The sequence below is a fragment of the Dermacentor albipictus genome, chromosome 2 (assembly GCF_038994185.2).
Source record: "Dermacentor albipictus isolate Rhodes 1998 colony chromosome 2, USDA_Dalb.pri_finalv2, whole genome shotgun sequence".
Taxonomy (NCBI): Eukaryota; Metazoa; Arthropoda; class Arachnida; order Ixodida; family Ixodidae; genus Dermacentor; species Dermacentor albipictus.
The window spans coordinates 131,253,177-131,278,533 of NC_091822.1; the positions used below are offsets into that span (position 1 = coordinate 131,253,177).

The following is a 25,357-nucleotide window of genomic DNA, read 5'->3' on the forward strand; positions in this document are numbered from 1 at the left end:
CTGCGCGCGAAACGTCTCTTGTTTGCAACGGCGCCTCTTCGTATGACCGAAAAGTATTATTGCGTTATTAACTGTCACGACAGCAATGTTAACACGAAAGGGTTGATGCCACCAGTGAAATTCTGCCGATTCACAAGAAAATGGTACGAAAGAAGCAGACGAGAGACACGGATTACTGCGGTGCGCCGAACAATGTAAACAATTGGCAAACGAAGCGAGCTCGTTCATTGATCGCTCCTGTATGACGATTTTGATATGTAACCCACATGAATTTCATGATTACTCAGTATATAATCCTTTTATTCACATAAAAACTTTCAGTTGTTCAACCTGCGCTTGTCCTGTCTTTCTCGTGTTTCGTTTGTGTGTGCGCTGCCCAAAAATGGAAACCACTTCTGTTGCATGCGCTAGCAGTGGCCGAAGTTCACGCGTGCCGAGACATTGAATATGTGCACGATGCACTGAATATGACCGGAGTTCATTTCTGCACCACCACTGCACCGATCGGTCGAGTTACTGGACGATACACGCCCACGTCTTGGTCACGCCGGCATTGCTGAAGCAGAAATGATTATTAATACTTTGTACTTACGTATCTTGAGCACTGTTAAAGAATGGCCAAGCTATTTACATTGCTGCCTATGTTCTATATTGTACGGGACTTAGTTAAACTTGTGTGCGCATGTCGTACTTGTGCTATGCGGCGATATATTCTGTTTATTTACGCACAGTGTCGATGGAAGTCCGTTGTCGCCATCAGAGACATCACTGATTTGTAGCAAGCATCTTGTGGGAAACTGCAAAAATGACTTTAGCTAACACGCATCGTATATGCCGACGATTTTTCCGGTGGCACATACGATGTCGTTTCCAATTACCTGCTCAGCGTCACTTACATGGCAAAGCAGACACTGCCCTTTCGCTGCATTGCAGCCATAAAAATAATCGTGAAGCGTACCGATCTTCTTAAAGGCAAATAGAAGCCTGTACATCGTCCTTCAAATCACACGTCCACGCAAACACACGTAGGCACACACCGCGAGCCGTACGAAACGTGCCCAAACACGCGCAGTGCAAGAGGCAATCAAGGTGGTGCGAACGAGATGGGAGAGGCGTACACCCGCTAGTTGAATTTTGCCCCGCATGCGGCGCTCTCACGCCGGCGCAGCTAAAGCCCCTTCAAGGGACTTTAGGCGCAGCTAAAGGCGCAGCTAGAGTTACTGTATGTGCTACCGCAGGTAGCACTGTATATGCTACCTACGGTAGCATATACAGTAATTCTAGGCGCAGCTAGAGTCACTGAAAATTTTTTTTTTCCAGTGACTCTAGGCGCAGCTAGGCGCAGCAGCGCCGCTCGTGGTGCCGTTCTTCTCTATACGTGTTTTCATTTCGAGTGTCAATATTTTGTATTATGATTACATCGGTAAACGGTTTTCATTAGGGAACAGAAAGCTGTGAGTAGCGTGGCTGGCACGGACAATCTGTCTCGTGCGGCCCATTGCAAACGAAGCGAAGTGTGGAGCGGCTGCCTCGCTAATCGGGATATCGCGAGAGGCAGAGCGTGGGCGACGCGTGGGCGCAATTCACAACAGCCGCCGCAGACAGACCACCGCTCGTGCAGCGCTTTGGTTCCAAACAGACGACGCGCGCTACTACTCTGGCGCCATCTCGTGGCCATCGCCTCTGCACAGCACGTCTTGCGCGGCACTACGCTTTTCTTCTCACGCTTTCGTTCCACCAACGGCGAGAGCAGCCCTTCGTCGCGGGGAAATCGCGCTACCAATGCAAGCGGCGACAACGCCAAAGGAAGCGTCACATCGAGCCTTACTCCTAGCCGCTCGTCATCGCCCCTTGCTGGAGCAGTGATCCCCGTCACACATGCTGGTACCGCTTACTGACCTCAACAGGCCGTTTCAACTCCGCCCCTCCTCCACTTTCCGCCTCGTGCTTTGACTATAGCCTCCTCCTCCTCCACTTTCCTTCTTGCGCTCTCTTCTTTCATCTCCCGCTGCGCTCGACGCCAAGGCACGCCGTCGTTGAACGCAGGAACAGGCCGCTAAGAGCTGCGTTCTAAAATATACTGTGAGATGAGGCCCGGAAAGCCATCAGAGACACGACAACGGAAAACAGGTGGCGACGCCACCTTGAAGGTCCTGCACCATGCCTGGCCGTGAGGTCATGGACTCTGACGACGTCTGCTCGGGCCTAAATTTTTAATCTCTTAAAGTAGGCAACGTTGTACTTGAATGAGCCAATAGACCGAACTTAGCAAGTTCAGAGAACTTGTAGTGCGCTACGGAGGGTGCACATACGAAAAAAGAAATAATCTGAGATCCATGACGTCACACCGACGTAGATGAGCTGAGGTTTTGCCGCGAATTGCCCCCCCCCCCATCCATCTTTTCTTCTTCTAATAATCGCATTATTTAATCGCATAATAATAATAATAATAATAATAATAATAATAATAATAATAATAATAATAATAATAATAATAATAATAATAATAATAATAATAATAATAATAATCGCATTCTAGTAATCGCCTCAGCATTAGTTGCTGCTGAAGGTAGGTCACGCCAGTCAATACCAGGAAAGTTAAAGTCACCGAATAAAAGAATATGAGCGTTAGGATGTGCGGCAGTAACCTGGCATAAAATGCCGTTTAATTTTCCAGGGAAATCAGGGCTATTAACAGGGGGTCAGTAACACACACCCAGCAGGACAGCCTGTGGGAAAGAGCGGAGAAGTGGCCAGGCTATCTCAAGGGCAGTAGGAGGCGCGATTGGTGTACACGGCAATTGCTTGCTGAATGCTATGAGAACCCCTTTCTCGCATTCCTTGGTGGTCACAGCGATGATTTTCGAAGCTTGACAAGTCGAATAATATCTCATTGTCACTGATCTCCAATGTTAGCCACGTTTCTGTTAAAATAATAAAACTACTGCCGGATGAAGAAACGAGACTTGATATATCTTCACTAGCGCACTACGGGCGCTAGTGAAAATAACAGATAAAGAAAGGTTATTCGTTGTGGTTATGTGGCGAGGGTTAAGCGAACCTCTATTGCACTTTGATTGCTATTGAATCTCCTTTACGGTATTAGATGGCTCGTCATATTCGTAGTGTTTGGATCCTATGACAAGTGTCTTGAAACGTACGTAGTTTGAAAGGTGTTGCCATGATTTTGCCGAAAGCAACAAGGTGTTTGCGGGCATTTCGAACAGCGGGTGAAAAGGTCTCGCCAGTACTGCAGTTACTCCCCTTTAGCTTGCGACCATTAGACAAGACCAATTTTTTTGTTTTATAGAATGCGAACTTGACAATGATGGCGCGGTTACGGCCAGGTGAACAGCGTCCCAGCCGGTGTGCACGCTCAATTTCTTTCGGATCGAGGCTTACGTACATGTCCTCACGAATGTTATCAACAAATAGTTTTTCTGATGGCGCAAAAGCTTCAGGAGGGTTGGAGTCAGGAATGCCATACAATATTAAGCTGTTTCTACGTGAACGGCTGTCAGCATCTTCTATGCGGCTCTCTAGGCTAGATGCCAGGCGACCAGTTTCAGAGGTGGTAGCGTACACAGCTTCTAATTCGCTTCGCAGGGGGACCAGTGCCTGGTAGTGTTGCTCCAGTTCCATCATTCGCTTATTTAAATCCGTTAGTGTTGCATCGGTGCACAAAAGTTGATTATTTAGGCCTTGTGCCTCAGCGATTAGTGTGCTTCGCCCAATTGTCTGCTTCCGCAACTCAGCGAAAACGTCATTTATACTAAGCCCCGGATTGGTTTCGACATCGCCTGACAGCAACAGCAATGGCTGAATGGCACGCATACATTCGCCAAGCATTGCGAAGCAGCACTGAGGGCTCGGGAGCTGCACCACATTTCTTACTGAAATGCATGGTGAAAACCAGCATGTCATGCGACAGCGTTGTGGTGCAGCCACCGAGCCCACAAGGCGGTTGCGATGGTTGCTGCTCCTTTATAGTTGACGGACTTGATAGCGTCTCTTTCGATGCGTGATCCCACGCTGACTGGAACATCCAGTATCCGAGTGGGGATCTAGGTTCCTTCAGCGAAACCAAGGTAGGTGAGACGTCAATCTGGTTGGGGCATCGGCATAGCGATGGCGCATGCTCCGTTGGTGCCACGATGCAAGCCATCTGCAATGGAGGCAGCAGCAGGTCGCAGACAACGGCGGTGATCATCTGCATGGTGAAAACCAGCATGTCATGCGACAGCGTTGTGGCGCAGCCACCGAGCCCGCCTACGGATTTCTTCCCGTTTCTTCCCTAGGAACACCCGGTGCCATCCAGCGGCGCCGCCGCGAAGCCTGCGCGCGGTCTCCGAAATGCATGGCGCGCCGGTGCGTGCAAACGCTGAGAAACGCGTCATGCGGCTGCCGGGCTCCTCTCTAGTGCTTCTTTCAAAAGACGCTGTACCACCTTGTGGCCCCGCCGAGAAGTCCGGGCGTGGCCTCCGAGACGAGAAGTGTGGAGCTCCGATGCGCGCAAACGCTGAGAATTGGACCCTCGCTTGCCGCATATACCCAGTGTCGCATACGCATTGACCCAAGTTGACCAGAGGTTCGTTGAAGAGCGGCACACACCCAGTGCATTCGTGGCGAAGCTCGCTAGATTGCTGGCGTGAGAGACGATCATTGAAAATGCGTCACGTACCCAGTGTATTTGTGGCGCCGCCTTCTAAAGTGTCTGGTTGCTTTCCTTGAGGAACCCGCACAGTGTGGGTTCGATTCCGCCCACCACCGAAAAAAATTAAAGGACCTTTCTTTCGTCATTGTAGGGCGGCACACGCCTACTGGCACTTACCCACTGATGCAAGCTGGCATCAACTAGGCTCACTGAATACCAGCACAGATAGAATGGCACATGCCCAGTGCTTCAAGTCGGTGTCAAAGAACTTCACTGAAGAGCGGCACTTACCCAGTTCCCATCTACAGTGACCCATGTCGGCGGGAAAGAGGTCCGTTTAAGAGCGGCACATATGTATACATATTGCCTTATATTGAGCAAGGTCAATCCCAATAGGTCGCGAAGCTTCGGGCGAAAAGCGCTGTACAGAAAAAATTGCTGTGGCTTAGCTAAGGTTAAGCCCAGGATGCGAAGCATACTAGCCTTTATTTTAGTTGTTGAACCACTGTTTAGCCTGGTGAACTGCTGTTGCTTGGCTATATTTGGTTCGGCTAGACGAAGAAACAACTCATGCATTACTCTGCTTCGCCTTCAAGAGTGGAACGCGACAGCGTTCCCGTCGACACGCCAAGGGGTGTAAGACAATGGGCTACGGTACAGCGACTACGCGCCCCGCATTGGACGCGGTGAGCGTCGAGCAACGCAGCGTTCGGCGCGGCAACGAAATGTGCGCCTGAGCAAGCGACGCACGCCTGAGCCTTAGAAACAGCTCGTTTCTAAGGCAACACCGCATTCACTAGAGGTGCTTTTGTACCGCTTTGAAGCATCGTACTCGTGGCTCAGTGGTAGCGTCTCCGTCTCACACTCCGGAGACCCTGGTTCGATTCCCACCCAGCCCATCTTGCAAGAGGTGAGCCAAAGCCACCTAGAAACAAGCGCAGCTGCTTATATACCGCCGCGAGCGACGGCGCGAGTTGGAGCCCCGTTTCTCCTCTGTCGTGACGTCACGGTGTCGCGTGGTATGGCATGGGGTCAAAGGTCATTGAAGGCGATACCGCCGCGCCTGAGGAGCTGGGTTGAGCTCTCGTAAGATGCTTCGCATAAAAAATTGCCACCGACACCAACAAGTGTGGTTATGAGAGCAGCGATTGAAGCGCGGCTATGTTTGGAGGGAGCAAACATTGGGAAAAAGAAAAGCGCTTTCTATTTGAGCGAGACACAGTTAAATTCATATATGCGTGACGAGTAAAAAAAAGACGTTATTTTATCGTTGTCAGTAAATACCTTTCTATAGCGCCCATCCTAAGAGTTGAGGCCGCTATCGCTTGCAAAGCAATGCAGCTCTTGAAATGTACAGGAAGGCGTGCTCGTAAAGTTCACTTGTTAGAATACGCCCCCCTCACACGTTGTGCTGTTTTGCTTGTCGACGTTTGTCGGATTTTGGTGACGCGGGTACCCTCATCGTTCCTCAGCCTGTTCAGTCAAAAGTAGTGAGTTAAGACCGCCAGATGATTGCTTACTTTAGTTGTTCTCGTGCGACTGCGCAGGCCAACGGGCTTGGTGTCCGACGATAGAACCAGCACTCCACACCTAGAGCTTTCGTCGGCCTCCAAAGAAAGTATATTTTGAAAGTACGGGCTTCTATGTAAGCTTCGCTACCAGGTATATTTAACTTCTACTAGGTGAGTAAAGTTGGTCGGATGGTTGGTCTCATTAGCACAGCACAGCAGCCCGATACCCTAGCCGTTCGACCATGCAAGCATAGATGCAAACATAGACACAGATAGATAGATAGCCTCGGAGAGTCCGTGAAATCTCCTAAGAATGCTGACGCCTTAGCAGCGTACACGTGGTGAAGGGGCTCTAGGACCCGACATACCAATGGCTGCCTCCAGGTGACCTCGGGACCGCTATATGCATACGGTGTTGGCGCAAAGAGGCGCGCGGCCTTCGCTGTGATTGGCCGCCGGTCTCGTGGCATCAGCAACTACCCTGGATTAGTCACAAAGTCACTGGGCCAAGTCCAAGTTCACAGGGCGCTATTCGGCGAGGAGGTAATTCCCTTGCCCCAAGATGCGTAGAACCTTTACCTCATGACCACTGCTCAAGACCGTATACAGAGAGACCGTTTACCGTCTTTTGCACTTACTTCGATGCATTCTCGACGCTACTGCACACGGGTCTCGGAGAAAGCAGACGATACGTACCGCTAGGAACTCCCTGAGCTGGTCGGTGCCCATCCACGGCACGGCGCGTAGCACGGAGATGGGCTTGTAGCTGCTGGGAAAGCTGTAAGGCGCGGACATCACCTGTTGCATCGCTTCCTCGGCGGCCTGCATGCACGCGTTGCGCTCCATCGCGTCATTGCGCATGCATCGTCGCGCTGCCAAGTGTACTTTTCCCCTTTATTTTATTTTTAACGATTCCTTTAGGATCGACTGGAGCCCATCGCGCAATTCGGCCTGTTGAGGTGAATTGCCCGAAGAGGCGGACGTTAATATAGCGCGACGAATCGCACTGTCTAGGTGGACAAATAAAAGTGAAAAAAAAACGTCCCTTAGAACGACAGAAAGCTGAGCTAGTTGGTAAGGATTCATTATGCAAAAAAGAAGTGAGGCGTGCAGACTGGACACAAGAGTATAGAAGTGGACAACACGGCGTTCGTGTTGTCCACTTCACTGCGTTCGTGTTGTCCACTTCTATACTCTTGTGTCCTGTTTGCACGCCTCACTTCTTTTTTTGCATAATGAAACGGCCCTAATTAACTTTTAGTTACACGCTCAAAGGCGCATGCTCCAAATAAAAAATACAGACCGAGTAGCAGTCAACTTTTGCCAGTTTAGCAGATATTGTGTCTTAGCAGACACACAATTAATGTACGCCTCCAAAATCCGCCAAAAAATGCATCGGCATCGCAATTAAGGTCATCTGAACTATTTGTCGCAAGATTTTGGGGAAACTGTCAGCCGGGAGGGTATGAGCCATTGCGTTCCTGAATGAACGTGTTCCACGGCAGCTCTCTGAATTTTCACTAATTGCGCCGATTATTCCACTCGGATCTTCATGAAAGTGCATCGATCGGTTGTATGAACCTACGTGGACCACCGGGATACCCAATTCCGAGGTAGGCGTCCATTTATTCGGCAATTAGAACCGATTTTGTGACCCACGAAGAGCGCCCACCGGCCTCGGCTTCGGCCGAGGGAAGCGGTAGGCCTACTCTCAGGCCGCATCGAGCCGCAGCCAATTACCGAGCAATCGCTAATTTGACAAGCGGACAGTGACCCAATATGTCGACCGCTATGAGAATTGAGGTCGATGGCGAAGAAATTTCGCCGGATCAGCTCACGAGAGCCGAGGGGTGGAAAACCGCCGGCGAGAAGTTGAAGCAAAGGAGCCACGCAAGCCAAAATGGCGCCGAAGCCACAGTTGACGTCAGCAACAGACGTGGCGATGACATCGATGGCACCACCGACAAGAGCCTTCGTCACAGGATGAAGCGAGTAAACAAGGGCAAGCTGCTCAAGGGCGCGAGAATGCCGGACCTCCCGCGCGAAGACGTGAAGATTGTAATGCGGCCACGCGGCGGGCTTCAAGTGAGCGATGTGGCCCGGGTCGAAATCAGCCGAGCCATTACTGGGGCGGCCCAAGTCGATGCAATTGCAGCAAGAGAAGATATTATTTGTCCAAACCATCAACAGAACATAATCGTCGTGAGTACCTCGAAGAGGGAGCACGCCGACAAGTACGCCATGGTGAAACGCATCGACATTCGAGGAAGGGCCCACGAGGTGAGCACTTACGAATCGGCGCCTCACGGAACAGTTAAAGGAGTGATACGAGGCATCCCGCTAGAGGACACCGCCCAAGAAATTCAAGACCTGGTGGTGCACAAGCACAACCCGACGGCGTTGCAGGCGAAACGAATTGGCAAGACCAGATCCGTGGTGATCGCCTTCGAGGGACCCAAGGTTCCCAATTACGTGCGTTACGGGAACCTGCTCGTTGAATGTTCACTGCACCGCAAGCAGATCGACGTCTGCTACCAGTGTGGCCGCGTCGGACACCGAATGGACGTGTGCCCCAATCCCCAAAATCGCATCTGCCGGGGTTGCGGCATCGCCAACCCGGACAAAGAGCACGCGTGTGTGCCCAAGTGCGGCCTGTGCGGCGGCAAGCATCTCACCGCCGACCGGGCCTGTAAGGCAAAATTCAAGACGCCGTACGTGGTGCGGCGCCGGCGCTGGGAACGGCGCCGGGCCATCGACGACAGTAGCCAAGAAGATAGAGGTCCTGCAGGCCGTGCCCAACGCAGCACCTCTTCGCGGAGCCGTTCGAGAACGCCGGCCCGCAAGGGCAGCCACCAAAGCCGCCAACGATCGAGATCCCGTTCCCGGGATGGCCCGAACAGGGCCGACCAGGCGCCATCGGCTGGCTCCAAGGACTGCCGCCGCTGGGAGACGATGGGGAAAGGAGGCAGTCGTAGCTCGAGCGGAAGACGCCGGGGATCCCGTTCGAGGTCCCGGACCAGATCAAGAACCCGGGTCGAGTCCAACCAACGAGGGATACTCGCCGAGAAAAAGGTGGGCTGGACCAACAGGTCTTCCGTCGCTCTAGGGGACGACAGAGAGTTCCCACCCCTCAACCCTACCCCACGTGCCCCCTCTAGCCAAAACGCCGCAACACGCCAAGAGTGCGGCGAATGTACAGAACTTAAAAGACTAATCGAAAGGCAAAACGCCCAGATTCAGGAACAGAATGTGCAGATCAGAGCACTCATGAGTAAAATAGACGCGCTAGCTAGCGGCAGCTCAGCGACTAAAATAACCAAAACGAGCCTGGCGCCCGAGGACGCCAACGAGAAACGCAAGGTGCCGCGGAGGGACCCCCTCTCGCCGCGCCAAGAGCGGAGAGGAGAGGCGCAGCCCATGCACCAAGCATTGAATGTTCAAGAAGCGATGGACGCTGAAACAACAGCTGACTGCAAGACGGCAGCAGCGGCACCGCAGACGTCAAATCAACAACAGCAACCACCGCAAGAGGGCAAACAGCAACCACCGCAAGAGGGCAAACTGGCAGCGATACTCGCAGCCATCAATCAAATTAACGAGAATCTCGACAATATGATTGCCAGGTTAGAGGTCTTCGAGGGTCAAATAAAGATCCTGTCAGTCAAGCACGAACGACTGGCGGCGAAGACAGCGACGATAACCGTGAAGAACAAGTTCGCAGCACTAAGGAAAGAACGCGCCAATAAAGTCAAGGAATCGATCGCGTACAGGCGCGGTCGCATCAAAACGTCAAAGGAAGATGGCGCAGACGCCGAACAGTAAAAAGCAAATCCGCGGGGGGGAAACAACGATCATTTACCAATGGAATTGCAGGGGCATCCGCACCAAGGAAGCCGAGTTACAACTTCACTTAGATGGGCTCGACCAGAAACCGGATATTATCGCGTTACAAGAGACACACGGCAGACCCAGACTCCCGGGTTACATCACGTACACGGATCCGACGGAAGGCGGGACGGCGTTAATGGTGCGCACCAACATAGCAGCCACCCAGCACCTCACCGCGCAAAAGGGCTGCGAACACACGCTGGTCGAGGTTCACACAAGGACTATTGGCAGTGCCGGAAACCTGTTTGTGATGAGCGCATACTGCAGGCCGTCACAAAGGCAGTACGACTTTGAAACAACAGTGAGCCAGGCGAAGAGGTTGGCGGGGAACAGGCCGCTCCTGGTCCTAGGCGACTTCAACGCCCCTCACACTACATGGGGTTACAAGTACCAATCTAAACGAGGCAAGGCTCTAGCAAAGGCAATGGAGGACCAAGAAATGGCGCTCCTTAATGAACCGGGCGTCGCCACCCGAAAGGGAAACAGCGTCAACAGGGACACCACCCCGGACCTGTCGTGGATGGCGGGCTCCCTAGAAGTGGCCTGGCGGAACGAAGACGTAGACCTGGGCTCCGACCACAGTATCATAAGTGTAACGATCAAGGGACCAAGGTACCGGGCAGCCCTCGGCAAAGCCCGGATCACCGACTGGGACCGAATGCGCAAGCACACGGACGAAGAAAACGAGACCTCCGGAGAAAACGCGGAGGAGGGCAGACATCAAACGTACGCAGAATGGGCGCGAGAACAAAAGATCGCGCTCGACAGATTTACTCAAGAAGTTGTGACAACGATGCAGACGCCCTTCGTCGACGCCAAACTATCACACATGTGGAAGGCGCGGCACTCGCTCACGCGAAGTTGGAAGCGTCAACGACGAAACAAGAAGCTCGTCAAACGCATCGCGCTCCTCAACAAACAGATCGCTGAATACGCAACCAAGCTGTGCCGAGAGAACTGGATGAGTACGTGCGACGGGCTGCAGGGAAAGCTGTCGGCGCGCAAGACCTGGTGCCTGCTCAGACACCTGATCGACCCGTTGAGCAGCAAGACCGCAACCAACCGCAACCTCACCAAAGTTCTGAACGCTTACGATGGCAACGGCCAAAGGCTCATTGAAGACCTCAAGGCGATCTACCTCAAGACGGAGAGAGGGCGATTTCCGATACCGGAGGAGTACGGGGGACCGGAAAATCCGGCATTGGATGAACCGTTCACCATCACGGAGTTATTAACAGCCATAGACGAGAGTAATAAGGCGAGCGCACCAGGAACGGACGCCATTACATACAAGCTGCTCAATAACATGAGTGATGCGGCGGCACGTGGGCTCCTGGGTCACATCAACAGAACCTGGGAAAGCTCGAAGTTGCCCTCGGAATGGAAAGAGGCCGAGGTACGGTTCATACCTAAACCCGGCAAACCTCTGACCATCGAGAACATGCGCCCCATCTCGCTCACGTCCTGTGTGGGCAAGGTCATGGAACGCATGGTTCTCAGAAGACTTCAAGCACACCTGGACGAGACAAATCAGATGCCGGCGACCATGTATGGATTCCGCCAGCACCTGAGCACCCAAGACGTCTTGATCCAATTACACGAATTGGTGATTAAAAAAGCAACGAGGCACGCGCCCCGGGGTATACTGGCTTTGGACCTCAAAGGGGCCTTCGACAACGTGTCCCACGCCAGCGTGCTCGAGAACCTGCGCAAGACGGGGTGTGGCCGCAAGACCTACGGTTATATCAAAGATTTCCTAACCAATAGAGCAGCAACTATCCGGATAGGAAATGAACGGTCAGAGCCTGTGGAGCTCGGAGACAGGGGTACCCCACAGGGGTCTGTCTTGTCGCCTCTGCTTTTCAACCTAGCACTCCTGCCCCTGCCCGAACTACTCAATCAGATCGAGGGCGTGGACCACGCGTTCTATGCCGACGATATAACGGTGTGGACGAACCGCGCGGGTTCCGATGCCTGGGCGGAGGAAGCCCTGCAGAGAGCGGCAACGACCGTCCACGAATATGCCAGGACCTGTGGCCTGAGCTGCGCTCCACAGAAATCGGAGCTGCTCATGGTACAGCCCGGAAGACCAAAGAAAGAGCCGCCGCCAAACATAATCATCACCATCGACGGCACAGAGATCAAACCAACGCAGCAGATCCGGATACTGGGCCTGCTGTTGCGCTGCGACGGCAAGGCGCACGCAGCCGTCAACAAAATCAAGACCACATCCGAGCAAGTCCTCAGCATGATCCGGAGAGTCACCAACCGGAACAGAGGAATCAAAGAAGAAGACGCACTGCGCCTGGTGCAGGCATTCGTCGTGTCACGCGTAACGTACTCCGCCCCGTACCTCCAGCTTGCGAAGGTGAACCGCGAAACGCTGAACACGACGATAAGGAAAGCAGTAAAACTCGCCATGGGCATCCCAGTCTACTCGTCAACGCAGAAGCTGCTGGAAATGGGTGCCCACAACACGGTGGAAGAGCTGGTGGAAGCACACCTATCCCACCAGAGGGTAAGGCTGAGCCGGACAGAGCACGGTCGGGCCGTCCTACGCAAGATAGGATGGCAAATTGAACAGCTACCGACAACGGAGCCGCTCCCCACAACGTGGAGAGACATTATTAAGACCAAGCCCCTCCCCCGGAACATGCAGCCGGGGAGGAACAACGAGAGACGCTCTGCGCGGGCCAAGGCACTGGCTCGACAGCTGGAAGAGGACCCCGAGGTCCTCTACGCGGACGCCTCACTTCCCAAGCACGGAACCAGAGCAACGGCGGTCGTCACCACCATCGATAAACTTGTCACAGGCGCGTCGATACGGACGACGAATACAGCCGAAGCAGAAGAAGTGGCCGTGGCCCTCGCACTCGCACAACCGGGAGTGAGGACCGTTGTCACAGACTCCCAGACCGCCTACGCAAGCTACCGCAAGGGGAACATCTCTTCCGTGGCACTAGCGATCCTCAACAAATGCAAATCACCGGGGCGGGCCGTTGAGCTCGTGTGGGTCCCGGCTCACTCGCAAGTGGAAGGCAACGCACTCCCCGACCACTATGCCCGAGAACTATCGATCCGGGCCGAGGACGAGCCAGGGCTACCGCACCCCGTGACAAGCTACAAAGAAATCACGCAAATGTACAGAAGCGGCAGATGTAGGCTTGCCCGTCCGCATCCGCAACTCAACCGAATTCAGCAAACGATCGTGCGACGCATGCAAGCGGGGTCGCTAGCGAATCCAGTGCTCTTGCATAAGATGTTCCCAACATAGCATGACACTTCATGCCCTTTTTGCAGACGGTCAAAAGGCACTCTAGCACACATCCTTGCAGAGTGCACTAAGCTCAAGAACCCCCCACCATCCCTACCCCCCACCCTCCCCAGCCCCAACCCCCCCGAGCGATGGGAGACCTTGTTGTCCAGCCCCGACCTACCGACCCAGCTCGCGCTGGCGGCTAGGGGCCAGGAACTGCTGGACACATATGGGACCTGAGAATAAGGTTCCACCCCATCTGGTGCCAGCGCGCACCACCCGTCACTAAGGGCTCGGCACAAAAGTTGATTCTCTCTCTCTCTCTGTCAGCCGGAATGCCGGTGAATTTCGTAGCACACTGTGAGCCAAGATGTCTCGCAAGTGGTAATAGTTTTAATATTTAAATATGTTAAGCAAACGTGATTTCACTACCGCTGGGCTTCAATTTAGCTATTTGAACATGTGTGTCTTAAAGCGGATAGCAGTTAAACAGTTCTATGGTGAATATTTTTTTAGTTAGCTCTGAAGACATCGAAAATTATCGCACATTTAAGGTCCGTCTCTTCCATATTTACTACAGCTGAAAGGACTGTACAGCGCTGTGTGTCACACACACACACATACACACACGAACACTATATATATACATATATATATATATCCAAGCCAAGCCAGCCAGCCTGTCTGTCTGTCTGTCTGTCTGTCTGTCTGTCTGTCTGTCTGTCTGTCTGTCTGTCTGTCTGTCTGTCTGTCTGTCTGTCTGTCTGTCTGTCTGTCTGTCTGTCTGTCTGTCTGTCTGTCTGTCTGTCTGTCTGTCTGTCTGTCTGTCTGTCTGTCTGTCTGTCTGTCTGTCTGTCTGTCTGTCTGTCTGTCTGTCTGTCTGTCTGTCTGTCTGTCTGTCTGTCTGTCTGTCTGTCTGTCTGTCTGTCTGTCTGTCTGTCTGTCTGTCTGTCTGTCTGTCTGTCTGTCTGTCTGTCTGTCTGTCTGTCTGTCTGTCTGTCTGTCTGTCTGTCTGTCTGTCTGTCTGTCTGTCTGTCTGTCTGTCTGTCTGTCTGTCTGTCTGTCTGTCTGTCTGTCTGTCTGTCTGTCTGTCTGTCTGTCTGTCTGTCTGTCTGTCTGTCTGTCTGTCTGTCTGTCTGTCTGTCTGTCTGTCTGTCTGTCTGTCTGTCTGTCTGTCTGTCTGTCTGTCTGTCTGTCTGTCTGTCTGTCTGTCTGTCTGTCTGTCTGTCTGTCTGTCTGTCTGTCTGTCTGTCTGTCTGTCTGTCTGTCTGTCTGTCTGTCTGTCTGTCTGTCTGTCTGTCTGTCTGTCTGTCTGTCTGTCTGTCTGTCTGTCTGTCTGTCTGTCTGTCTGTCTGTCTGTCTGTCTGTCTGTCTGTCTGTCTGTCTGTCTGTCTGTCTGTCTGTCTGTCTGTCTGTCTGTCTGTCTGTCTGTCTGTCTGTCTGTCTGTCTGTCTGTCTGTCTGTCTGTCTGTCTGTCTGTCTGTCTGTCTGTCTGTCTGTCTGTCTGTCTGTCTGTCTGTCTGTCTGTCTGTCTGTCTGTCTGTCTGTCTGTCTGTCTGTCTGTCTGTCTGTCTGTCTGTCTGTCTGTCTGTCTGTCTGTCTGTCTGTCTGTCTGTCTGTCTGTCTGTCTGTCTGTCTGTCTGTCTGTCTGTCTGTCTGTCTGTCTGTCTGTCTGTCTGTCTGTCTGTCTGTCTGTCTGTCTGTCTGTCTGTCTGTCTGTCTGTCTGTCTGTCTGTCTGTCTGTCTGTCTGTCTGTCTGTCTGTCTGTCTGTCTGTCTGTCTGTCTGTCTGTCTGTCTGTCTGTCTGTCTGTCTGTCTGTCTGTCTGTCTGTCTGTCTGTCTGTCTGTCTGTCTGTCTGTCTGTCTGTCTGTCTGTCTGTCTGTCTGTCTGTCTGTCTGTCTGTCTGTCTGTCTGTCTGTCTGTCTGTCTGTCTGTCTGTCTGTCTGTCTGTCTGTCTGTCTGTCTGTCTGTCTGTCTGTCTGTCTGTCTGTCTGTCTGTCTGTCTGTCTGTCTGTCTGTCTGTCTGTCTGTCTGTCTGTCTGTCTGTCTGTCTGTCTGTCTGTCTGTCTGTCTGTCTGTCTGTCTGTCTGTCTGTCTGTCTGTCTGTCTGTCTGTCTGTCTGTCTGTCTGTCTGTCTGTCTGTCTGTCTGTCTGTCTGTCTGTCTGTCTGTCTGTCTGTCTGTCTGTCTGTCTGTCTGTCTGTCTGTCTGTCTGTCTGTCTGTCTGTCTGTCTGTCTGTCTGTCTGTCTGTCTGTCTGTCTGTCTGTCTGTCTGTCTGTCTGTCTGTCTGTCTGGCTGGCTGGCTGGCTGGCTGGCTGGCTGGCTGGCTGGCTGGCTGGCTGGCTGGCTGGCTGGCTGGCTGGCTGGCTGGCTGGCTGGCTGGCTGTCTGTCTGTCTGTCTGGCAACCTTAGTCTTGGTGCTGTGATGACCGTTTCGTTAACCTGGTATGCAGCAAAATTGGCGTACTACTAGAAGTACATGACGAACGTAAATAACTTTTCATTACACGAACGTCATGACACATGTGTCATGACGTTCATGTAATGACCTGTCATTTACGTTTTGCATTCACTCTTGTCATACTATGCCCATTTCAGTGCATACCAAGTTAAGGACATGACCATGAAAGCACCAAGACGTAGGCGGCTAGATAGACAGATATATAGATACTATCGAAGCGGCAAAGTTCCACCAAGAAACCCTTCGCATTTAAAAGCAAACCTATTTTATTCCCAATAGGAATGCCCGTAGAAATTTTTTTCCCAAATGAGCCTATCTAAACTGTTACTGCAGGAACAATGTTATGGCACTTAAAAATAAATGGCCAAGCCTGGCGCCACTTGTCACAGACAATCTTTGAACTTGTGCCCATCAATGCTTTCGTGAAAACAATTATTTTATAGTCTATTCCTAATATGCGCCAAGGTAAGCACCTAGTAGAAGAGTGTGAAACTTTGGGATCCAGTCCTGATGCCAGTGAAAAAGCACTCGATATGTATCTGGGCGCCAAGCAAACACCTTCAAACCTTGAGCAGCACAATATATTCGCTCCGGCTACTCTGCGGCTAGATAACAAGCCTGCGGATACCTTTTGTGCTTTTACTGACCACAACATACGGCATGGTAGTTGCGCGCGCGATCAACCTCGACTACCTTGAACCATCGGCGAAGGATGGCACCCTCCGCCTCCCAGCACCGGCTCATCTAGGTAAGTGGTTGCTCATAGCACTGGTGAGAATGGTACTAGAGTAAATCGGTTAAAACTATGAGGGAACACAAAGCAATCATCGGGATGCCTCTAGCGAAGCAACAGCTGTAAAACCTTATAGATTGTTAGCGAAGGTCTCTCGTTTCTCTCAGTGCTCCAGTATTCCTTGCGGTTCACGTTCACTAGCAACGGTTCAGTTCTAGTTCAACGCTAGGGCGAGAAAATAATGGTTCGAACTCATTTGAATCGGTTCAGGTTTATTCGCCGAATCGAAGAATAATTACAAAAACAAAAAGAAAACAACAACAAAAGAAGAGACCAAGTCGGCATATCCCACGCTCTACGGGTATCGCTGGTATGCGAACCAGTGTGGGGAGTCCTACCATGTGACCGAAGCGAATGTGAGAGCACCAAGACATAGGCGGCTGTTTCATGACCTACATGACACGGAAGTCATGGCACTCAGGTCATGACACTCAGGTCATGACCTATCATTTATGCTCGCCATACACTGTTGTGATACTATACCAATTTTGGTACATATCAAAACATAGGCGGCTCTTTCATGGCCTGTATGACACACAGGTCGTGACATTCTCGCCATACTTAACATTTAACTTCGTCATACACTCTCGTCATACTATGCCAGTTTCGGCGCATACCATGTTAAGGATACGACCATGAGAGCACCAAGACGTAGGCGGCTGTTTGATGACCGACATCACACGCATATCATGAAATTCATGTCATGACCTATCATTTGTGTTCGTCCTACACTATCGTCATAGCATGCCAATTTTGGCACATACTAAGACATACCAAGCCACACATTTAAGGTACGTCTTTTCCATATTTACTACACCTGAAAAGACGGCATAGCGCTCTCTCTTTCTCTCTCTCTCTCTCACACACACACACACACACACACACACACACACACACACACACACACACACACACACACACACACACACAGACACACACACACACACACACACACACACGCGCGTGCGCGCGCGCGCTTTGTTTAATACTTGAAGCCTTTGCAACGTTCCCATAACCAGTGGCGCGCGTTTAGTACGCACAGACGCACGCAACGCTCTCGTCCGTTCGCCCTTTTCATGATGCCATCATCGTCAAGCCACCTCTGTCTTCGTCCTTGTCATGCGACGATGAAGGAAACTTCGCCAACCACCAGCACTGACCATGTCGCGCTGCACTGGCGAGTGCAAATTTTACGACGAAGCTGTTACGAGGTGTTCCGTTGTAGTTCGCGCACACTCACGGCCGCACTGGACGAACGCGCGCTCGCCGTCCCGTCCGTGTGCGGTTCTCGTGCGGCGAGGGCCGGCGTGCGACGGCGAGGTCCACGTCAAGTGCAAATGCGACGCAACGCGGCTCGGAGCCCCGATTTCCTTTGAAATTGAATTACTGAAGTTACCCTGCGCATACCTCATCGGACGACAGCTGATATATGCGCGGATTCTTTTTAACCAGTAATGCGTAATCTTTGCTTCCCTGGCCTTTATCGAACGCGCTCGCGGTCCTCGCAAACGTCTACCGTGCACACAACCTTCCCTGTGCAACGGTAGACAATCTGCCGCACCCCACGGGCTGCATTTCAAGCCAGAAGCGCCTCTTCAGAGCGATTCTGGTGTTCGCCGAGGACATCGCCCTAGCGGACCGCCTCTGATCCCCCTCCCCACACCTACGGTAGTTCGACCGCTGCTGCTGCTTCCCTGTTTCTTCCACCACTCTTTTCTACCCCTTCGCCCCTGTGCAGCGCGGTTGAGGTGTCCTAATCTGAGAGAGTTACTGCGCTGCACTTTACCCCACGTTTCTTCCTTCCCAAACAAGAATCGCTCTCTCTCTCTTCCCTCGTCGCGTTATGAGGGATACGCGTTCGAGGTCAGCTAGGAGTTTGTGTCTACGGCTGCAGCTGTGGATGCGGGCACAACGGTCCTGCAACGCAGTCGCCGTGGGGAGCTATACTGTGACGTCACGAGCACGACTGGCACGCGCCGGTCAAAGTATACTGCATGATGTACATAGTTGCGAACGGAAGGACGAAGGGACTTGTTCAGCCGACCACTACACATACAATTGAACCGCAATATTGCGAGCATGAATACCGCGAATTATTCTCATTTTGGACACGCGAGACTCGCTGGCCGATAGCCACGTAAAATGTAGCTCCCTCATAAAAACCTCACGCATCGAGAAAGCCGTTGTTAGTGGCACTGAGAAATATTCAAAGCAGATGCAAAAATTACTTTCTACTACTTGCACCTTTCGATAAATAGATTAATTTCTTGATTCATATCTCGAGGGGAGATAAGAAATCCGTGTATATATACAACGAACTCATTACAAAACTCCGTTTAAGTTCGTCACAATGGTCGAGTTCGGGTGTATCGAATCATATGTTGAAGTATGCTTCCAGCACAGAAGTATGTACGTCGTAACCGGCTTCATGCCGTAGCTCATAACTTGTGCTCGCATGTAAGAAAAAAAAAAAAACTCCTTGCCGTGATCATCTTGCGGTGCTCGGCAGTGTCCATGGCGCCGTTGTGGAGGAGCTCGTCGATGTGTCGCCGCACGTCGTTCAGGATGCTTTGACAGGCCTGGCGGCTCTTGAAGGCCACCGCCACGCCCGGGTACTTGCTGTGCACTTCCACCACCTGTCGAAGGACCTGCGTGCGCCGCAAACTGACCCGTTTTTTTCGCGACCGCCGGATGGTTTGCATAGGTGGACGCTACCACGGACGGAATGAGCTAGGCGAGAAGGGATAGTGTAACATCTTTTACTCTGAATTATACTTGAGCTTGAGACGTGATTGCGGTTAAACTGGCGCTAAACGCGCTCCAGCAACACGAGTATAAGCGTCTGCGAACGAATCACTGCAGCGCCTCAAACACTGGCGAATGTAAAAATGCGTTTTCTGTTCTGTACATTGCTTTCAACAGCGCGAAGTAAACAAAACGCACAGAGAATGGAACAGCCACGAGCGCTTTGTGTGCTATACCTACTATGCACCAGTGAAAAGAGCGTACGGAAAACCGCACCAACTTGTCTACCAATGAGTCGTGCTGCCGTTCGTGATTTTTCACGTTCGTATTTCATTGCTGCTGCGTTGTCCTGCTGAAACTGGAAAGCTCCGCTCGATAACTATATATATATATATATATATATATATATATATATATATATATATATATATATATATATATATATATATATATATATATATATATATATATATACAGGGGTTTTCTTCAAAGTTCAGCACGCAGGACCCGACGTAACATACGCAGGAAAGAGACGACGAACTTTTTGGAAGACTTCTTTTACAGGAACCCAGATTTTGTATAGCTTGGTATAAAACACTTTCGCGTGGGGGACAATGCTCCCTCTCGTGAAACAGCACACTGTACATACGATATACAAGTTAGGCTGCACGTAAAGTCAGCTCGTATTATCGATCTAGCACGCCACGAGGGTTATATGATTTCCAGCTCACGTTGACAGACTGAGCCAGCGGATGCGGATGCGACGTATGTATACGTAGCAATAGGGATCCGTGTCATGTCTGTCGTGAAAGTTATTTCGACGTCACAATATTAATATCGTTTGCACTGGTAGGATGCCCGTCGGACTACGGGTCTAGTAATCCCGCTTGCCGGCTTAGCTAATCAGCGTCCGCTGAAAGCGATAGCCATGAATGTTTGGCCAGCCCGCTCAAGCACCATGGTGCTTGAACGAGCTGGCAATACTGTAAACCAAGCGCAGTAAAGGTTATCATGATAACGATTATCGATCCACAATCGGCTGCTAGGTTTCAGCTAACAGCCGCAGCGTGTCGCTCCCGCGGCCACTATTGCGCGCGCATACCTCGAGGCGGTTCTCGCCCGCGTGGCCGCGAATCTGGTCGGCCATGAACTCGTCGACCGTCTTCCAGATGTTCTCGCGCACGTCCTCCTCACCCTTGATGAGCGCCAGCCCGGTCTCGTAGGCCGCGTAGATGATCGAGTCCATGTACTGGTGGATCAGGCTGATCACCCACTCCACCAGGTCCTGCACGTTGACGCATAAGAAGAAAGCGCAGGATGATTCGTAGAATCCTCATGGATATGTGCGCCTGGCACGTTTCTAACAGACGCTGGCTGCGTCCACCAGTGTAGCGGCGAGATACCTTTTCCAAGCGTCCATAAGCGCAGAGAGAAATAGAGAGAGAGAGGAAAGCTATATTTAGTCGGATAGTGGTGCAGGGCCGGGTCACATGGCACTATTAGATCGCCAGCAGGTCAATCCTACTGGCGACGTCATAAGCGCGCTTGAGGATCCGGTTTTGGAACCCCGGGTCCGAGTTGCGTACAGCAGGGTCTCCCGGTCGTCTGGAAGCAGGATTTTCCCTAATTCTGGAGGTGGGAAGGAGGGAGTGGTTTTCCTTGCATACCTAGAGTATATCATCGCACAGTATGGAATCGTGAGAAAACTGTGCTTGAAACATATGGGAAAGAACTACCGAGTTAGGGAAAGAGCTTGTATAGTCTCCTCCAGCCTAATTCCTGCTCTTTATTGAGCTTCTTACGTGGGGGCGGAAGCCTTCTTCGTCCAAGGCGGAAGCGGCGGGTCAGATTGTGAAATGAAATTATGCTATCTTTGGCTGTTCCCAGAGCGGAGGTGCTCACCGCCCGGCCGACTAAACCTCGGGCTGTCTCATGAGCCGCCTCGTTTCGAGGGTTGCCAGAATGTACCGGTACCCAATTCATTTCAATGTCCCTATATGGGGAGGTGATCTTACTAAGAATATTAAGAGTGGATTGAGCAATTCAGCCCCGGGCTAAATTGTGAATAGCCGTCTTGACGTCACTGAAAATAATATCTGCCTGTGAATTTGCAATGGCGAAAGTCATGGTCGCCTCCCCAGCCATTGCGGATGTGCGTACATGGATGGAGGCGGAAAGGACTGCGCCATGCATGTACCCGTAATCCCTGCCGCTGCGAATGCTCTATTGGGAGTTGGATATTCAGCCACATTGACGTAGGTGACACCCCGTTGCTGTTTATAATTATATGCCTTATGGATTGCCAGAGCCCTGGCATTCCTCCTACCCACGCGGTGTATAGGATGCCTATATTTGGGAAGAGGTTTAATGGTGAGCCGTTTCCTGATTGGTGTGGGTAGGTCCCTCGGTTCATCTATTTGTGGTTTTACGTTTTCGTCTAGTTTGGCGGGGACACTTCTGCCTGTTTTAGTTTTCGTGAGCCGCGCCATCTGTGTGGTGATGTGGGCCGCGCAGACTTTTTGAAGTGTGTTATGAATACCGAGTTTGAGAGATTTTTCTGTAGATGTACAGCGGGGTAGCCCCGATTCCCCTTTGAATGATTGTCTGATTAGGTACTCAAGCTTCGTCTTTTCTGCAGCATAGACATGTAGGTAGGGCACTGAGCGGGTGAAGCGGCTAAGAACAAAAGCCTTCTCTAACCTGCACAGATCCTTCTCCCTCATGCCCTTTCTCCTGTTTGCAATCTGTTTAAGTAGACGGATTGTCTGATGGGTGGTGGTAGAAAGCCTGGATGAATAGGCCTAGTACTACAAGTGTCTGTACGTCTGGTAGGGGTTGGCCGCTAACATTAACTGTGATGAGCACGGGATCTTGGTGTGCCCACCTACCTCTTACCTTAAAGCGAATGGCGAGGAGCTCAGACTTAGGCCGCGAGCAGGTGAGTCCTGCTTGTGCGGCGTAACTTTCTAATTGACCAACCACCAATTGGAGAATTGCTTCGATTTCACCTTCGTTGCCTTTATTGGCCCAGAGGGTGATATCATTGGCCTAGAGGGTGGGATTCAAATTTTGAATTTTTGCAAGTATACCTGGAAGACGGATGAGCCCTAAATGAACAGAAATGGTGATAGGACCAAGCCTTGTGGAGTGCCTTGAGTACCTAGCGTTATTGGGCGAATGTTATGTTTCCTATTGTTATCACGGCTGTGCGTTTTAACAGAAAGAATCGGATATAATTGTAAATTCTGATGTCTGGGTAAATATTACTTAGCTTTACGAGGATTATTTTGTGCGAGATGTTGTCAAAGGCCTTATTCAGGTCAAGGCCCAGGACAGCTCTGGTATGTTTGTTTCTTTCTCTGTCGATGATGTCCCGTTTAAGACGGATCATGACATCCTGAGTGGACAAGTTTGTCCTGAAACCAATCATTGTGTCTGAGACGAGTGCCTTATCCTCAGCGTAGTTTTGAAGCCTATTAAGGATAAGATGCTTCACCAGCTTGCCCAGACAAGAGGTTATAAGGGAAACGAGCCCTATATTTTCTAGCGCTAGCTTTTTGCCAGGCTTAGGGATGAAAGTAATCTTGGCATGCTTCCAGCCTTGTGGGAGGGTGCCTGATTGCCAATGATGGTTGAGGAAATCCGTTACTGTGATGAACTATTGAGGGTCCAGATTTCGGAGAAGCTTATTAGTTACTCCATCCGCTCCAGGTGCTGAGCCTGTGTGGAGTTCGCCTGTCGCGTTCCACACTTCTGCGTCCTCGCTATCCCTGTCTAGGTACGCATTGTCCGCAGCGATCTACTGTCTCTGGTGTTTACATATCGTCGTTGCAGTTCATTAATGAGTGTGTCCTGTGTACCCGAGTACTAGTGTATAAGTCGAGCCAATTTATTTTTTTTTGTCGATGTATTGATACTAGAGTCTAGGAGATGGCTGAGTAGGAGCACGTCTTCTTGTCCCCAATTGTCCAGTCAAGCTATCGCAAATTTGGCCTTTGTGTTTTTTTTTTCAGTCCAAGGGTATACTGTTCAATCCCCCTTTATAAGCGAGCAATTTTCACACGGAATGTCCTATTGAAGCGCTGTATTTTCCAGCGTTAAAGAAGGCTGGCGTGCGTTTTCCACATCTGGAGTAATTTACTGTCTGTAGTGTTGCTCTTCAGACGCAGGTGGCACTGAGGTGACACGTTTTACATCAGAGGCAAGATCGGGGATCCAATGTCCCTGGTTAGATTGTTGGAGCGGTTTGCTCCCGAATTTTGCGAAATTGGTCCAAATCCATGATTTTTGAGGTGGTTTTGGGGGGCTTTTTGGTTTGTATATGAAAAGTGCTTGAGATAATATAATGATCGCCGCCAAGTGAGACACCTGTGTTGGACCATCGAATATTCCCTATGTTTCTGTAAAGTGTCAAGTCTGGAGATGTATCGACACTGACGCTATTGCCTATTCTGGTGACAATTTGCGCGTCATTGAGAAAAGAGAGGCCATGATCTTGTGTTGCAACCCAAATTTAGTTCCTTTGGTATTGCATTTTCCGTAGCTCCATGCGGTACATTTCACAATAAAGTCTCCGACTGTAAGAAGTTGGGCTCTTCCTGCTCTTCTAGCAACATTCTCAAAGAGAACTGGGAGCTCGGTGCCTTTGTCCCTAGGCGAGCTGTATACATAGAGGACAAAGCAGCTGATGTTTTCCTTACCCTGTGGAATGATTTAGATGAGTGTATGAGGTACAGTTTTTCCGGCCGTCTACGTTGTGCTGAATTGCTACCGTATTTATCTGAATGAGAATTGCAATTGCTGGGAGTCACCCTGTGCGTTCATCAATCGGAGATGGGAAAACCTTATAGCCTGCTAATTTTACGACGGCGTTAGTTTCCTGAAGGACTATAATGTCGGGAGGTTTCTGAAGGTTTTGAATGCGGAACTGCATGTGGGCTTTTTTGTTTCGACATGTCCCCTGCATTCCCATTGCCATACGTCAATTGCCCGGGTGAGTGGAGCCATGTTGGCCGGGGGCGGGAGTACTAAGCGTGGGGAGTTGAATTACCTGAGCTGGAAGCGAGGTTTGGAGTTCTTGAAGGGACTAAAATAATTGCATAATTTGTGAGTGAAAGTTGAGAAACATGTTTTCAACTTTCTCATCAAGTTCTTTGACGTAAATGATACATTTCTCATTGGCTTTTCGTATGGTTACAGATTTAGATGAAGGTTTCTTATCTGAAGGGGCTTTCGGCATCTTTTTGGCTTTCGGTTCCTTATCGGAGGTTGCAGGGCGTTTGAGCCCATCGCTGCTGCCCGTAGTGTCCACGATTTGGTTGGCCATGGTCCTAGGATGCGGGTTACCAGCGAAGAATTTTGGCAGGTTGGTGAATAGATTGTTAACGGCAGCCTGATTAGCTCTTATCCACTGATCCATAGAGTCTAGGCGCTTATTTATGTTTCGAATGGCCTGAAGAACTTACTCAAAAGGGGAGTCAATTTTGTCTTTTTCCTGCTTCTGGGATTTGTCTTAGGGGACCCTGGCTACCCAGCTCACCCGTTTCTCGGGCTTGCTTGTGTCTTCCCGTCCCTTGCATCTCGGGAAGGAGACTACGACTTTACGCGGAGAGGTGGAAATGAGCTGGAGCGGTCACGGGCGGCGTACTGCGTTCGATGTCCACTCGTCTTGTCTTGACGTTGTTTTGGTCTTGATTCGCGGCATGGTCCGTCCTCGGAGTTCCGGTTAATCGGCTAAGCGGGCTTAAGTTGGTCCGCGAAGTGGTACTCGCAGTTTTTGCTCCCTGCTGCATTTGCGCCTCCACGAACAATGCACTTAGGAGTGCAGTGGGGTGGCTCGTCAGGGCGTGGAGGTGATGGTTGTTCGCCGCAGCTGTGGAATCGCTGCTGCTGCGACTTGCTGCAGACGTCAGCGCCGCGGTGTCCAATCATGCGGCAATTAAAGCAGGTTTTGACCTTTTCTCAGAACTTATCGCACTGGAACAATTCCAACCACAAACGTCACCAAAACGGAACGAGCTTTACCAATCCTTCGTGCGGAAATTATTG

General features: G+C 51.1%; 1 protein-coding gene across 9 annotated transcripts in view; it reads right to left on the reverse strand.

Moving 5' to 3' along the window:
* Window positions 1-25,357, reverse strand: part of LOC135912552 (sperm-specific sodium:proton exchanger-like) — a 270,794-nt gene that overhangs the window by 12,641 nt on the left and 232,796 nt on the right. For all 9 annotated transcript variants that reach the window (XM_070533980.1, XM_070533982.1, XM_065445019.1 and 6 more), the window contains 3 exons: window positions 20,412-20,594; window positions 19,048-19,212; window positions 6,862-6,987 (listed from right to left, as the gene is read on the reverse strand). In XM_070533980.1, the coding sequence (XP_070390081.1) occupies window positions 6,862-6,987; window positions 19,048-19,212; window positions 20,412-20,594 (474 nt within the window). The remainder of the gene's footprint in view (window positions 1-6,861; window positions 6,988-19,047; window positions 19,213-20,411; window positions 20,595-25,357) is intronic.